The sequence below is a fragment of the Augochlora pura genome, chromosome 6 (genome assembly GCF_028453695.1).
Source record: "Augochlora pura isolate Apur16 chromosome 6, APUR_v2.2.1, whole genome shotgun sequence".
NCBI classification, from domain to species: Eukaryota; Metazoa; Arthropoda; class Insecta; order Hymenoptera; family Halictidae; genus Augochlora; species Augochlora pura.
The window spans coordinates 18,634,080-18,647,619 of record NC_135777.1 but is presented as its reverse complement, the minus strand read 5'-3'; the positions used below and the strand labels follow the sequence as shown (position 1 = coordinate 18,647,619).

The 13,540-nt window shown below is 41.6% G+C and overlaps 1 protein-coding gene across 4 annotated transcripts in view; it reads left to right on the top strand.

The window, feature by feature from the left end:
* Window positions 1-13,417, top strand: part of LOC144471741 (kinesin-like protein KIF13A) — a 136,812-nt gene extending 123,395 nt beyond the window's left edge. For 3 of the 4 annotated variants that reach the window (XM_078184089.1, XM_078184092.1, XM_078184088.1), the window contains 7 exons: window positions 1,179-1,330; window positions 2,482-2,815; window positions 2,996-3,255; window positions 3,330-3,513; window positions 3,616-3,813; window positions 4,027-4,194; window positions 4,402-13,417. In XM_078184089.1, coding sequence (XP_078040215.1) covers window positions 1,179-1,330; window positions 2,482-2,815; window positions 2,996-3,255; window positions 3,330-3,513; window positions 3,616-3,813; window positions 4,027-4,194; window positions 4,402-4,490 — 1,385 coding nt within the window. In that variant the 3' untranslated portion in view covers window positions 4,491-13,417. The remainder of the gene's footprint in view (window positions 1-1,178; window positions 1,331-2,481; window positions 2,816-2,995; window positions 3,256-3,329; window positions 3,514-3,615; window positions 3,814-4,026; window positions 4,195-4,401) is intronic. The other variant, XM_078184091.1, reaches the window with a different exon arrangement.
* The last annotated feature ends 123 nt before the right edge of the window (window positions 13,418-13,540 follow it).

Sequence of the window (13,540 nt, the reverse complement as noted above, 5' to 3'; positions counted from 1 at the left end):
GGTGTTATTTTGCGAATTAATATTTTCATTCGAAATACGCCGATATTTCTTGCCAATTAAATCGCCTGACCACTTAAGGGTTGACAGACACGGAACCATGTGAAATATAGTCGACGAGTGTCTTGGAAAGGGATCCACTGAACTGCGCGAGCGAAGGTACCTCGGATTAACGTAAACGGGTGTCCCATTGTCCGGCGGTGAAGTCGTGGAGATGATTTTACGTGAAAAAACGAATCGAAAGTGTAGGACTAAGTTGTTCCCTTCGGAGCTTGAGAATCGGGCAAGTGGAATCCGCTTCCGATGGTCGGACAGTCGAAGTTAGGATGTTCGAGTATCTCATTTCACCGAAACACGAAGAATAATATTCCAGATGCGTTGTTGATCATATTTTTAAAAACTTGAGCTCATAGTACTGTGAAATGATTGTAGCTATTTTATCGTAGCAAATACTGTAGAAATACTCAAGTATTATTCAACATTGTTAGAATGTGTACGAAGATTATTTCAGCACTAATTTTCTACAAATTGATCTATTCAATAATTATAAAGAAATCTCATTGATGAATGAGATTGAAGAGTAGACAGCATAGCTCACGAATATTTGCTCTAAGTGATAAGTTCCCACCGAAAAATTTTTAACAAGAGATGCATAACTGAGTAAACTAGTAACAGCCTAATTTAATTAAATTTATAATTATAAATCCGAAGGAAAAAGCTCCGTCCTAAGCGTTCCATTGGTTTTTCTCTATGGAATCACCTTCATCTCGTTTCGAGCGATCCGTTCGCTGGGGGAAAGACAGTCGGATACGTGGAATATATATATATATTCTTCTCCGTTTTTTATTTTTTTAGGAACAGCATGGGTCCTTTGTTCGATATTTTGTAATCACAAATCTGTATCAGAACCGACCTGGCACCTTTAGTGTTCTCATCGACCCGGTTACGTAGAATGTATGTCGACAAAAAAACCCATGCAGAGAGAAGCAACGATCGTGATTAGAGAACGATGGAATCGCGAGAAACTGAATCGATGAACGTATCGAACGAAACAGACAGAACTGGAAGAGTCGTTACTGAAATGTGGCCAGATCGGCCCTGATATTCGAACGCAATCACACTTGTGGACTTCCGGTGTGTAATCCTCGGCCGTTTCGCTGATTGAACGTTGTTTATTTTAGCATCTCCGAACATGGTGGGTTCTAAGCTGGGTCTACGGATGACCACGTTGCACGAGGAAACGTCGATCATGGGGAACCAGCTGCCGTCGCCTGTCAATGACGAGGAAGAGGAGAAAAGCGACGCCGACTACTCCGAGTACGATTCCTACCAGGTAGTACACGTTCTACAGCCTTAATTTACACTGTGAACGCTGGATTGTGATCGCTCGAACACGAAGCACCCGAGTATCTCTACCGCCGATGCCAAGAGAAAGTTCAACCCTTTGTAGACGATTTTTTAAAATATTTCAAACGGTTAAAACGTTCATCATTTACTTGAAAAACATTTTTCTATGATATTGCTTATATTGTACAAGAACTAGGTCATTTTTAAGAGTTTATTACGGGATCACTTAATAATAGACAGCTAAAAACCTTTTTGTAAACCTTTAGTATTAATTATAGTAAGTATTGTTAACTATAGGATGTAACGAGAATTTTTCTTAGCTTTACTGTGACGTATAATAAATTCTTTAAAATGAACTATTTTAATGTGATTTGATAGAAGAATAGTTTATAAAATTATTATTTTTGAGATTCATTCGGGTGTTTCTTTGTTGGAGTGATTTCGAGCTAATTGCTTCTGTCGAGTCTCAAAGACATGTCCACATAATACGTATTTCTAATCTTTAAACTCCATATATGTCTGATAATTTAATTACATTTTCCGCTTTATTGTAATTAAAATATTTGTTGTCGATACACAAATGCCCGAAAATATAAAAATAGCGCCACTACACATAGCGGCAAAACGCTCAAGCTAATGAACACGATTGACTGCTGGTAATTTGTCTAGCAACTTCAGCATTTTGCTGCTACGTACTATAGCGCTAAATTAAGACTTTCGTGGGTTTTATGCCAGTAACGCCATCTGTGCCAAAATAGTAAATCCTAAGAATTACCATTTGTGAATAATTTTGGCGAACAGTTTGAGTGTTTTGCCAACGCATAATTAGGCGTACAAGAAGTGCTATTTTCAAATTTTTCAGCGATAAATGATTTTAGTTATTATATTGTTTTTAAAACTAATTAATAGCAGAATAGACCTGCATTTACATTCGAATAAAACATTGCTGGATAATTAGTACTTTACCGTAGCTGGACACATCTTACTCAAAGAATACTCGCAGAAGTAATTAGTATAATTTGATATCAGGAATCGTTGCGCGCCTAGTCACTCTAAAGCGCCATGTTCGAATAAGCGGAGCGCGACTATTTTGATCAGACAATACTGAAAAGCATATCAACACACGATTACGTTCAGGCAACGGCGAAACCAGTAAAACCACTAACTTCTTCACGCACACTGGATTCTCTCGTCGAACTTCAATCGACGAAGATCAACACGCCAAGCATGAGCAGCAGTGGTTACGGTTCCCAAGCCGTGTCGACGACCAATCTGACCTCCGAGGACTCGTTGTCGGTGAAGTCAATCAGCGTAGACGAAACACCGGACCTCGAATATCGAAACCTGCTGGACGCGAAAAAACCGGAGCGAATGGACAGCTCTCTGGTCGAGGAAACACCTGAGGAGTACATGGGCGAGGTATCCTCGGTGTTGGGCCACCTGGACATGCTAGGTAACAGCTGCAACAAGGGTCAGTTCAAATGAAATCAGTGAAAATTATAATTGATCTTCAGAAAATGAATTTTGATAATTATTTGATTCATACTATTACCGGTTCATTCTAAATCTGTAGATGTACAGTAATATTTATTTTCATAAGAACTACTCTAACTACTGTTTAATGATTGATATTGTTCTTATGATGATCCAGATCGCATCAGGAAGGATTTAGAGGAAACTGGTGCTTATGTGGATCCAGACATTGACAGTCCAGTATCCTCAACGAAGAGCGACAGCGACGCAAACAGTAGCATAGTGCACACGAACAACATTCAGAAGAAGGACACGACCAACCAAGGTCTGAGCAACCGAAGAAAAAGCGACATGGAGATCAGTCAGACGTCGAATTCGGGGGAGGACAGTCCTTTCGAGGGCAACTCGGTTGTCCATACGAAACTACCGCCGGGCAAGGTAGCACAACTATTTCAATAATCCCCAATCTGTCACAGAAAGCGGAGATTAATTACAAATTATGATTTGACCAGGTGGTGCGTCGAAGGAAAGCTTCTGCGATTACAGGAAGGCCTACCAGCTCTCAGCACAGGGCTTCATTCCCCATGGTCCGTCCACAACTCTCGGAGAGCAAAGCTGCAGCGCGACTGGAACAATCAATGCAACCCAACATGCCCTACGAGAACGGTGACAATAGCTCGTCTGAACGAATCGACGGTAGGCTTATTATTCTACCATAGAAATTCTGAAATAGTTTAACTATTTTATTGTTCTATTGTTTTCATCTAATTTCTACATTTCTATATCTTCTGTTAACAGATGATGTGAGCGATAAAAGTTCAGCTTTCGGATCGAGACACGATTTGAGCCGAGTCGAGACACCACTGCCAGATTGGGTAGTGGTTGGAGAGTCTGTCTTGGTTCGTCCATACAGCTATTCTGGCGTCATAGCCTATGTCGGCCCGACAGAGTTTGCTTCTGGATCGTGGATAGGCGTCGAATTGGACGCACCGACTGGTAAGACTATACATGTGTACATATTGCATACTTATGAAATTACATCAGTGCTTTTACTTATGGCTATTTAACAATTTCATTTCACCCAATTAATTTTTATCGATATTGTCAGTGGGCCATTTTAATACTAACATTTCTAATATGTTTTATAAAAATTACGAGATGATAAAAGTATATTGTGAATTGAGTGAAAATGTGTTGTTCGTGTTGCAGGTAAAAACGATGGTGCTGTGAACGGGCAAAGGTACTTCACGTGTCGGCAGAAGTGTGGAATTTTCGTCAAAGTGGACAAACTAATTCAAGACAAACGAGGCAGAGCACTTAGGAACTACACTTTCACCCTTCCTCAGTCTGCACCGATGCGCAGAAGCGTTAGCAGAGGTGAGAGCAATTAAGTTCACACTAAAATACTTACAAAGAATATAAATAAGATGGAAACGCTTATTAATAGAACATCTTCTCAAAAGAAAGGATATGTCGAATCGGTCGAATCAGTAGTTTTAAATTACGAATTTTAAGAAACTATCAAATAATCGACTAATGTTTTAAATGAAGAAAATTATGTTGAACATTGATCGAATGTTTCAGGCGAGGGTCTACATTCCTTGCACCGAACTCGAAGCCGGGGCGAAGGTCTTTCAACAACAGGCACACGGTCCTCACCACGGGGCAAGTAAAAAAAAAACAAAAAAAAATACCCGGATCACACCCGCTTCACCGTAACTTCGTTCTACTATAAGCCACTAAAATAATCCTAAAGAAAAAAAAATTGCTACATGCCTATGATATGTGTAGCAGCAGTGTTTCAGTCCCTTAGACGTTAGGGCAGCTAATGGATTAATTAATAACTTCTAACTATTACTTGAGATATTAGGTCATTTAATGTGTATCACACAAAAGAAAAGCGCATGGGAGACACACGGCCGAGAGCACCGAGCGCGAGAAGGAACAGCCGCGTGGCCAGGGAGGATCATGCCGAACGAAAAAAAGAAGCATTTAGTATGTCTACTTTGCATTTCAGTAGAGTTAGAGGAAAAAGACGGAAAACAGACCGAAAGAATGACAACAAGAAATATTACAAAAGACCGAGAAGAAGAAGAAGAGGATGACGAAGACGAAGAGAAGAAAAGAATAATCGTCGATACACAAAAAATGAAAAGAGCCGCTTTCAAAGCGGGTTCCGTTCAAGCATTCCACAACGCTTTTACTTTTAACGACTGGGATTGAATCAGCCATTCGAAATGTTTCACGTAGGACGAGGAGAGCGTCGCGGTACTTTATTTTATCCTTTTTAGTTCGCGATCCAATGAATTGTACATTGTCTAAAAGGCTATCGATAGAAGGGAAAGAAGCAGAAGAAAAAGACGAAGACGGAAGTCGATTTATAAACGATTCCCGCGAGACAACCCTTCCGTTCTTGACCCACGCGTCGCGTCAAGGACGACTATTAATGTTCAATGATTATTCCGACAGCGGTAAAAGCACCCTAAATGAATCCGAATACCAAGCATTCTCGGCCAATCGCGTTCTCGCGGAATCGCGCGGGGCCGAGCGGGTTACACAGACGACACACGCGAGAGAACACACACACACACACACGAGCTTTGACACCAGCATACATCTCTCTTGTCTCAATATGTGTATACATAATATACATTATATTATATGAACACACTCTCCCGAATTACCGGTGTAATTCGTGTCGCGGAGACGTGCTACCGGAAACCGCGAGTAGGCCCGACAAAAATCCTTCGAGTACGATTTACCGCGTCGCGTAGATTATTTAAAGATTTTATATGTATACAATTGTTTCATATATTGTATTTTTTTAGCGCAATCTGTTAAGTTCCTTTTTATTGTAACATACATCCCTTTTCTCTTTCTCTATCTCTCTATCTATCGTTGTGTTATCACGCGATTAATTTATATATGTATATGTATATCTGTATGTATATATATACATATATATATGAAGGATATACGACATGTAATGTGTATAATCGCGTGTCGCACGGAAGCAGGCTTCGTCCAGCCAGCGACTCGTTCTTTTCCCGCGAGATGCAACGCGCTTGTGTATAGAGGTTGCAATACTAGGTTCGTAAGTTCTTCCTTGCTTTCTTTGCTCTGACCATCACGCCCCCCCCCCCCCCCCTTTGTTTCTTGTCTCCTCGTTTCAGGCGGTAGAGAGAAATCGGAAAAGAACGAGCTTTGCTCGTCGTTTGTCGCGCGGCGGTTTTCAACGACTAGTTTTCGGAGGCCGCCTCGTTCTCTGGATCACGCGTACACTTACACACGAACACATGCATACACAACTGATACACACACACACACACACCGACACGTATATATCTATATATACATATATATATATTTGATACATTTCGACGCGATTTGCTCAGCGCGGGTGAACTCGATCCACACACGTGGCCGCCCCGGATTACTGCGAGACCGGGGCGAATGCGATGAAATCGTCCTCCGTTTAGCGCGAGGAGGACACACCAGCGATCCGAGTGGTCTCGGTAGATCGACGGATGATCGAGGGAGACGATCGTGTCCCTGGCAGAACGGGACCGGAAGCGAGTTTAACGATTAAGGATTCGTGTTGTGATCGCCGGGAGAGAGATAGAGAGAAACGTTTCGCCCAGAACTGCGAACCGCGTACACAAAAATAAAAAAAAACAACTTCTGTCCAATTAGAACAATACTAAAAAAAATCGCTACCAATTACGAACGTATCACGTGTGTACGTAAAATATTTATTGAATATAAAAGCGAACTCACCTGCGTCGCGAGGTTTTCCTGGACTATATGCAGTTTCGAAGAGGCTCCGCTCCTCGCGTGTATTTTCGACGGGATTTATTAAAGGGCGACATAAGCACGCGCGAGAACGCTCGCCGAAGAAAACAAAACAAGCGGGGAAATCGTCGCGACCGCAAGCCTTCTGTCCATTTTTTGGTAATCGAGGTTGAATTAACGGCGAAAGAAATCAAGACTCACGATGTCACGGTGATGCTACATGCCTGCCCGGCAGAACGTTTAATAAAAATTATCATTTCAGACACGTTGTGTTGCCCTTCTGTTGTTTTCATTCGTTTTCACATTTCTTTCTCTGTTCCGTGACGTTGCGTTCTCTATCGAATGGGCACCACCATTCGCGTTCTCATCGAACACCAGCGACTGATTTCACCGATACAGAACTCCGCGAACATCGTATTTCACGGAGTTGTTCGATTGATTTCCACCGTTTCACCTTTATTTTCTCTTCCCGTTGTTCGGTTTCGATTCGATTCTACTTTCCACCGAAACCACAGATGAGCATCTAGCACTGACGGAGCTTACACAGCCTATTCCATCCCACGATAAGACAATGTCCATTTTTATCGTTACAATTATCTACTGATAATCGTTCGCAACTATACTTTGTACCCTAACGGATTCTAGAATAATATTTTCGACCAATCGGTTTTACGAATGTCTCTGGAAGACTTCCGAGTTTGACATTATCGAACCATTTGCGAAAAACCTGCTGCAGCCGGAGAGAGACGGTCTATGTTCCGAAAACAGTGGCGGCGAGGAAAACGTTAGAAGAAATTTGACGCGAGGTCGCACGGGTCCATTTTTATTCCGGTGTACGGGCAAGCGACGGGGGCGCTCTTTTTAATCGAATCGATTCTCCTAATCGAGGCTGTGAAACCGATTTTTTGCTGTCCTTACGCTGGCTCCCCTCGTTTTCTACCCCACCTTTGCGTCGCTGATAACGCGCGCCTAATAACCACGCATTTCGAACGAATGTCCAAAGTGTTTTCTGATCGAGGAGGTCGTGACAGAAGCAAATTTAAATAAAATCAAATCGTTCGACGATTTTTCAAAGAGATTCTTTAATTAAATAATGATTCGGTTATCGACAACTCATTAATATACTTTTCAATAATTGCACTGCATGTAAACGGAGCTTCACAATTATTTTTTAAATAAGAATTTCGAAAGTAGTTGTCATGTAATGTTAATCAAAATAATTTAATGAAGTACGAAGGAAATTAATGACGTTCTTTAGGAATTTTCAAGACTTAAAATAATTCTTTTCTTTCGTGTTATAAAGTATAGATTATAATACTAATTAAAAATTTTTGGTAATAAATAATACCTTGATATATTCTTTTGCGATCGATAAATTATTTTCAAATTTCGTCATGTGTAAGAATATTATTTTTCAAATTTTACATGGACTTTCTAAATATTTTTAAATTTGAAAATTATTCGAATTTAAGATAAAAGAATGTCTTTTCTTTTACCAGTCTGTCGCGAGCTCCTCGATAACATTACATTGAACATGAGACCAGAGTTATCTTCAATACGAGAGACTGCAAGAGCGTGCGTAATGATTTAAGTGCAGCTCGTTTTTGTGGAACCATGTGCAGTGGATTAGGACAGCGACGGTTCGACGCAGCGATTTTGCCTCGGGTTGAGTGGCCGTTCAACAACTTCTTAATAAAAAAAAAAAGACACGAAATATGTTGAAAGAATGTTTGCTGTTCTCCGATTTGTATTATTCGTGATCGGAACAACCGGACTTCAGTTCTTCAGGTTCTTCTGGAATATTACTTGAAAAATCGTAATCTTTCAACCACATAAAACTAACTCGAATATTTTACAATCGTTGCGTCGTGCCATCGATTAAAAATATCATCCCGATTCGCTGCACGGTTCTGCAACTCGTCGCCGGCAATTCGCATCGATTAACTTCAGAAGCATCCCTCCACTATGCATTTAAAGCGTGAATGGATAGCGACCAAAAGATGACTGAGGATTCGCTTTTCAGTCCGCCATATTTAACCGAGACACATTCCAGTAAATTAAGAATCGATCCACGAGAATATTTTCGGACTACCAAATGAACATGGCGCGTCGCACGTTGGGCCGCCACCTATAAAATGCTATTTTTCAACGGTGACGTTTCTAAAATAATTGATAAGTCTATCGCTTAATCTACTGGCGCGTTGATTTTTTACGATCGAGTCAATATTTTTTCATACACTTCTGAAATAAATGAAATTGAATCAATCGCCTCTCGATCCGTGAGAAAGATCAAATTGGACTCGGTTCCCGCTTGTATTCGCTGTAAGAAACTATAACTAAAGTAATTCTCATGTTCGGTAACGCCTAAGCGAATAAAATAACGGCGGCCCAATGTTCGATCGCGCTTTTCTGCTCCCACATTCCTCGAGACTCTTGACCGCGATTCGCAGAGCCTGCACATTCCCCTCCTCCCACCACCCCCCATCCCCCAGTGTCGTCAATTAACGCGAGCAACGTAATATTGAATTCGGAACTCTTCTGCAAAACGCTTGACGGCGATAGAGAGACTGTTCGAAACGATCATCGCTGACTACATTTAAATGAGCATTTAAATAAAAAAAAAAAGGAATAAAAACAAAAATGAAAACTCACGTATATATGTATATGTATAACGTAAGCAAGTCCGAGATCGGTGTTATATTTTAATGTAATTTAACGAAGACGGGGCAAGAAAAATGCGAGAGGGAAAGTGCAGAACAGATACGAGGATAAACGAGCAAGCCAACAAACAAACAAACAAACGAAAAAAAAGAAAAAAATAATAATAATAATAGAACCGACGAAGAGAGAGACAAGGAACGTATAATGCGCGCGGAGGAACCATCAAAATGAACACACAACACACCCACACGCTGGTACTTAGACGTTTATCGACACAGTATGTAAGAAGAGAAACAAACCGAAAATGGGGGGAAAAAAAGAAGTAACGCAGCACCGAACGTGCAAAACCAGAAATGCTTCACGACTTTGAGCCCCCACCCCTACCTCCGAGACCCCCTTCTTCACCGTCATCCCTGCTCCCCCATTTGCTGTTGATCGCGCGAAAACGATACACCGTGGCCGACATTGTATATTTCCCAAGAAGAAAAAAAAAATGAATAGAAACGAATCAGTATGTTGGTCCGACCAAAACGTTTTGTCGACGTGACGGCTTTCGTTCGTAGTACCTTAAAACCGGGTCCCCGATCCTAGGGAACCGCGTGTCCTCTGCTTTTACCGATGACGACTTTAGACGTCGAACGTTGCAATTGATTCTTTTAATTGAAGCCATAACTGGGGTGAAAATTTCTAGAGCTTTAATTGGCACGTGTTCAATTACGGTGTTTCTTTGATATTGCAATTGGTTTGTCGAGAAATGATACTCGAGACATTATGTGCATCAGTGTGAAAGCATTTTGGTATTTGGTACAATATGTTGGCGAAATATAAAAGTAAAAGCACTCGAAATGTATTAAAATGAGTTGCGACACTTCGATGCTGGTATTTAATGTAACAGAGTTAAGACAGTACTAATACCAGTACTCGAAGCATCGCAACAGTAAATTTCAATACTCGATGCTGGAATACGTTGCAATGTCATTACCGAGTTCGTAAATTGTTGCAAATTGTAATATTTAAATACCGGCACTGAGTGTATCACGTTTGAATACCGGTATTTGAAATGTCGCGTTTGCACAATGCAATTTCACTAGCAAAACGAATCCCAGAAAATCATTAAAACGTGCAATAATTCCGCGCGATGACAATTCAGTCGCCATGCCCGATCGTTAGCAGTGTTCGCTATGATTTGCCGATTGCATTTATCGAAATGATCGCTGGCGGTCGAACGAGAATAGGGAACACGAGCGTTGCCGAGGACCGGGGACCGTCGCTGTAACGATGTAGAGAACAGCTGTTCGGACGAGCAGAGGCGAGAAATTAGTAAGAGAACGATCGATAAAACTAGATTATAAGGACTTTGGGAATTCTCTGTAGATCCGTAGATCGCTGTGTCACTCGCTCCGGTACTAGGCGACCGGAAATAGGAAAGCCTATTTTTGCATTGCGTGATTAAAGGCAGAAAACGTGTTTAGAGTCAGTTCCCATTCAAAACTGATGTCTACTCGGACGATGTCTTATGTAAGACTGTGGCACGGTGCAAGGACGATCCGCGGCGGGACGCGCCGCCATTTCGCTGCGCGCCGCGGAACGCGCGATCGCGTGATCGGGCTCGGCGATGGGTTTCACTTTGATCGCGACGAATCCGAACGGGCACCGTCGCCGTTTTACATACCGAGGATTAATCGGCCCTTGACGGACACACAAACCGACTAAACAATTTGTAACGCGATCCTAGGGCGGTTTACATTGATTGCTGGGACGATCGTGTCACGGAACGTCAATGTCCGAGTTAAAATTCACTCCGCGATAAAAGAATCATTCTTTTTCATATGAAATAAGGTCTACGAGGTTTATAAATATTGCTTAATATTGCTAAAAATTTCAAGACAAATATTGACCTTTCGAAACACGCCAGTCGATCTATGAAGTGAAAATCGACTAAACTCCGTGCTCAATCGTTAAAAACATTCAAATATATATTGAAAATATCGGAACCGGATGGATGATATAGTGAGGCACTATGGGATCGGACTTGCACCGTGCCAGCATTGCGATCGGTGGCTTCGAGCCCGGGACACTCTGCGGAATCGTTTAACTTCTCACGTACGGAAATCGCTCTTCGCGTAGATCAAAAATCTCAAATTTCAGAACCCACCGTCTCGATGTGAATCCCAAGCTTCGCGTGCGCAGTGCAATTCGCGAATCCGTTCGGAGACCGATCGCGGGAGATCGTTAGCGTCCGCGGCCGGTCTCGAACGGATCGAGGGGTGACCGCGATCGGAGCCGCCGATCCGACGGGTGTGTAAAATAAGGATAAGATAGAACAGAGGCGCTTAGGCGACTTTTATTTCGTGTTATGCATAGTGGAACGATTAAACGGCGAGCGTCGCCTCGGCGGAGATTGAATTTTCCTCTAGAGAACGTAGACGATGATTGGCTAGCGGTCAAATTAGCGTCGCACGTTTCCAACGCGCTGGTGCTATAGAGAACAACATCCTTCTCGATCCAGCGCGATCGTTTTCCCGTCCACCCCTGCGATCTGGCGCGCGAGGATCGACGGGGAAACGATCGCGGCGAGGAGGGAACGCGTTCGCATTAGGATGACGCGAATGGTTTGTTGCGTTCTGTGAAACCGCGATCCCCCATGGTTCCGATCGATTTATTCCATTCTTTTGTGATCGATCAATGACGAAGTCAAAAGGACGTTTCTCTGTGAATTTTTCATTAATTCGCGACATTAAATGGTACAATAATTAGTCGGAGAAATTGCTCATCGAAGTGTTCTCTTTGATTGAGAAGAAAACTTAAACCATATCGAAGGTTTTCCATTCCATTAATTAAATAAAAATATTAGTCTGGCGGCGAGATAAAATATTATTTTGCTGATTCATTAATAATTAGATTGCGGATCTTTTCACAAGATTATTATAATTTAAATATTAATTGGACTATTAACAGAAATTAACGTCCACGGTCTGGAAAGAAGAATTTTAAATTTACGTACATGCAGTTTCATTGAAAATCTATTTGCCGCGCGAGGATCGAAGTTCCCACGAATGCAACAAACTCTTCGCTCGAACTGCACAGCTTATTTATCGCTCGATAGGTACTCGCGTTGCAATCGAACAGATAACAAATCCGCTGATTGAACGGACACCTCGTTTTCTTTTTCGCCACAGAAGAGAGCCGTTTTCATCGTCGCGCAGCTTCGAACCGTTTCAATTGTCTCTATTGTTTCTTCCTTTCTTTCTTTTCCGTCACGACTTAAACGGCGACACCATTTCAGCCACATCTCAAACTAAACGATTTTGCATACATAATATACGTTAACGTATAGAGACGCGCATCCGATCGCGAGCGAACGCACCATTGGCACACAGGCGTGTTTTAGCGACGAGGAATAATAATTAAAAGGGAAAGAAAAACGACGAGAGCAAAAAAAAATATATGAGTCAGTATAATAAAGAAAAAAAAATAAAAATAAAAATACATTAGCTAGGGAGTATATTCCATGTAATAACCTTCGAAGGAGGCTAATCATCTTCGTTTCGTTTCCATTGTAGCGGCGAACAAAAAAGAAACTCTGTAGGGAGTCGCGCGGAGAAGCACTTATGTTTTCCTTTTTTCTCGATCTCGTAGGCCATCTTTAAAGGCTGAGAAAAGAACAATGAATCGTCGACGGAGTACGCCGGAAACTGTGTCGTAAACCGAGAGATGAATTTACCGAGTAATAGTATTATTTTGTAAGCAGTCAATAATATTAATACAATTATCGGAAGTAAGCTAATGACCGTATCAAAACCAATCCACCCATCTCTCCACGCCACAACGTCCCTCCAACCCGCCACCCTCCCCACCCACCCCGACCTTCCCGTCAAACCGAACAACCCCTCCCGATTCAAGAAGAAGAAGAGAAAAACGATGAAAAAAAAAAATAAAAGTAAGACGTATGAAGAATGGAAAAAATTCATGTATTCGTTTTCGTAAGCTCGTCTCGTCTCGAGAGTACCTATACCTCTATTGTTAAATATTATACATACTGCGATACTTGCATAGAAGGCTAATACGAGTATGACTTTGAACATAAGGTGTGTACATTTTAATTTTTATGGATATAATAAAAATATAATTTAATGTTCTGCCTGGAGGTTGTTTCATCCTTTATCCTAGACACGGACATCCGCCGCTCAAGATCGACGAAATTATTGAAATTCATCGTTACAATTGCAATGGATATAATGTTAAGACGTATGCGCCCATTCTATGCCCA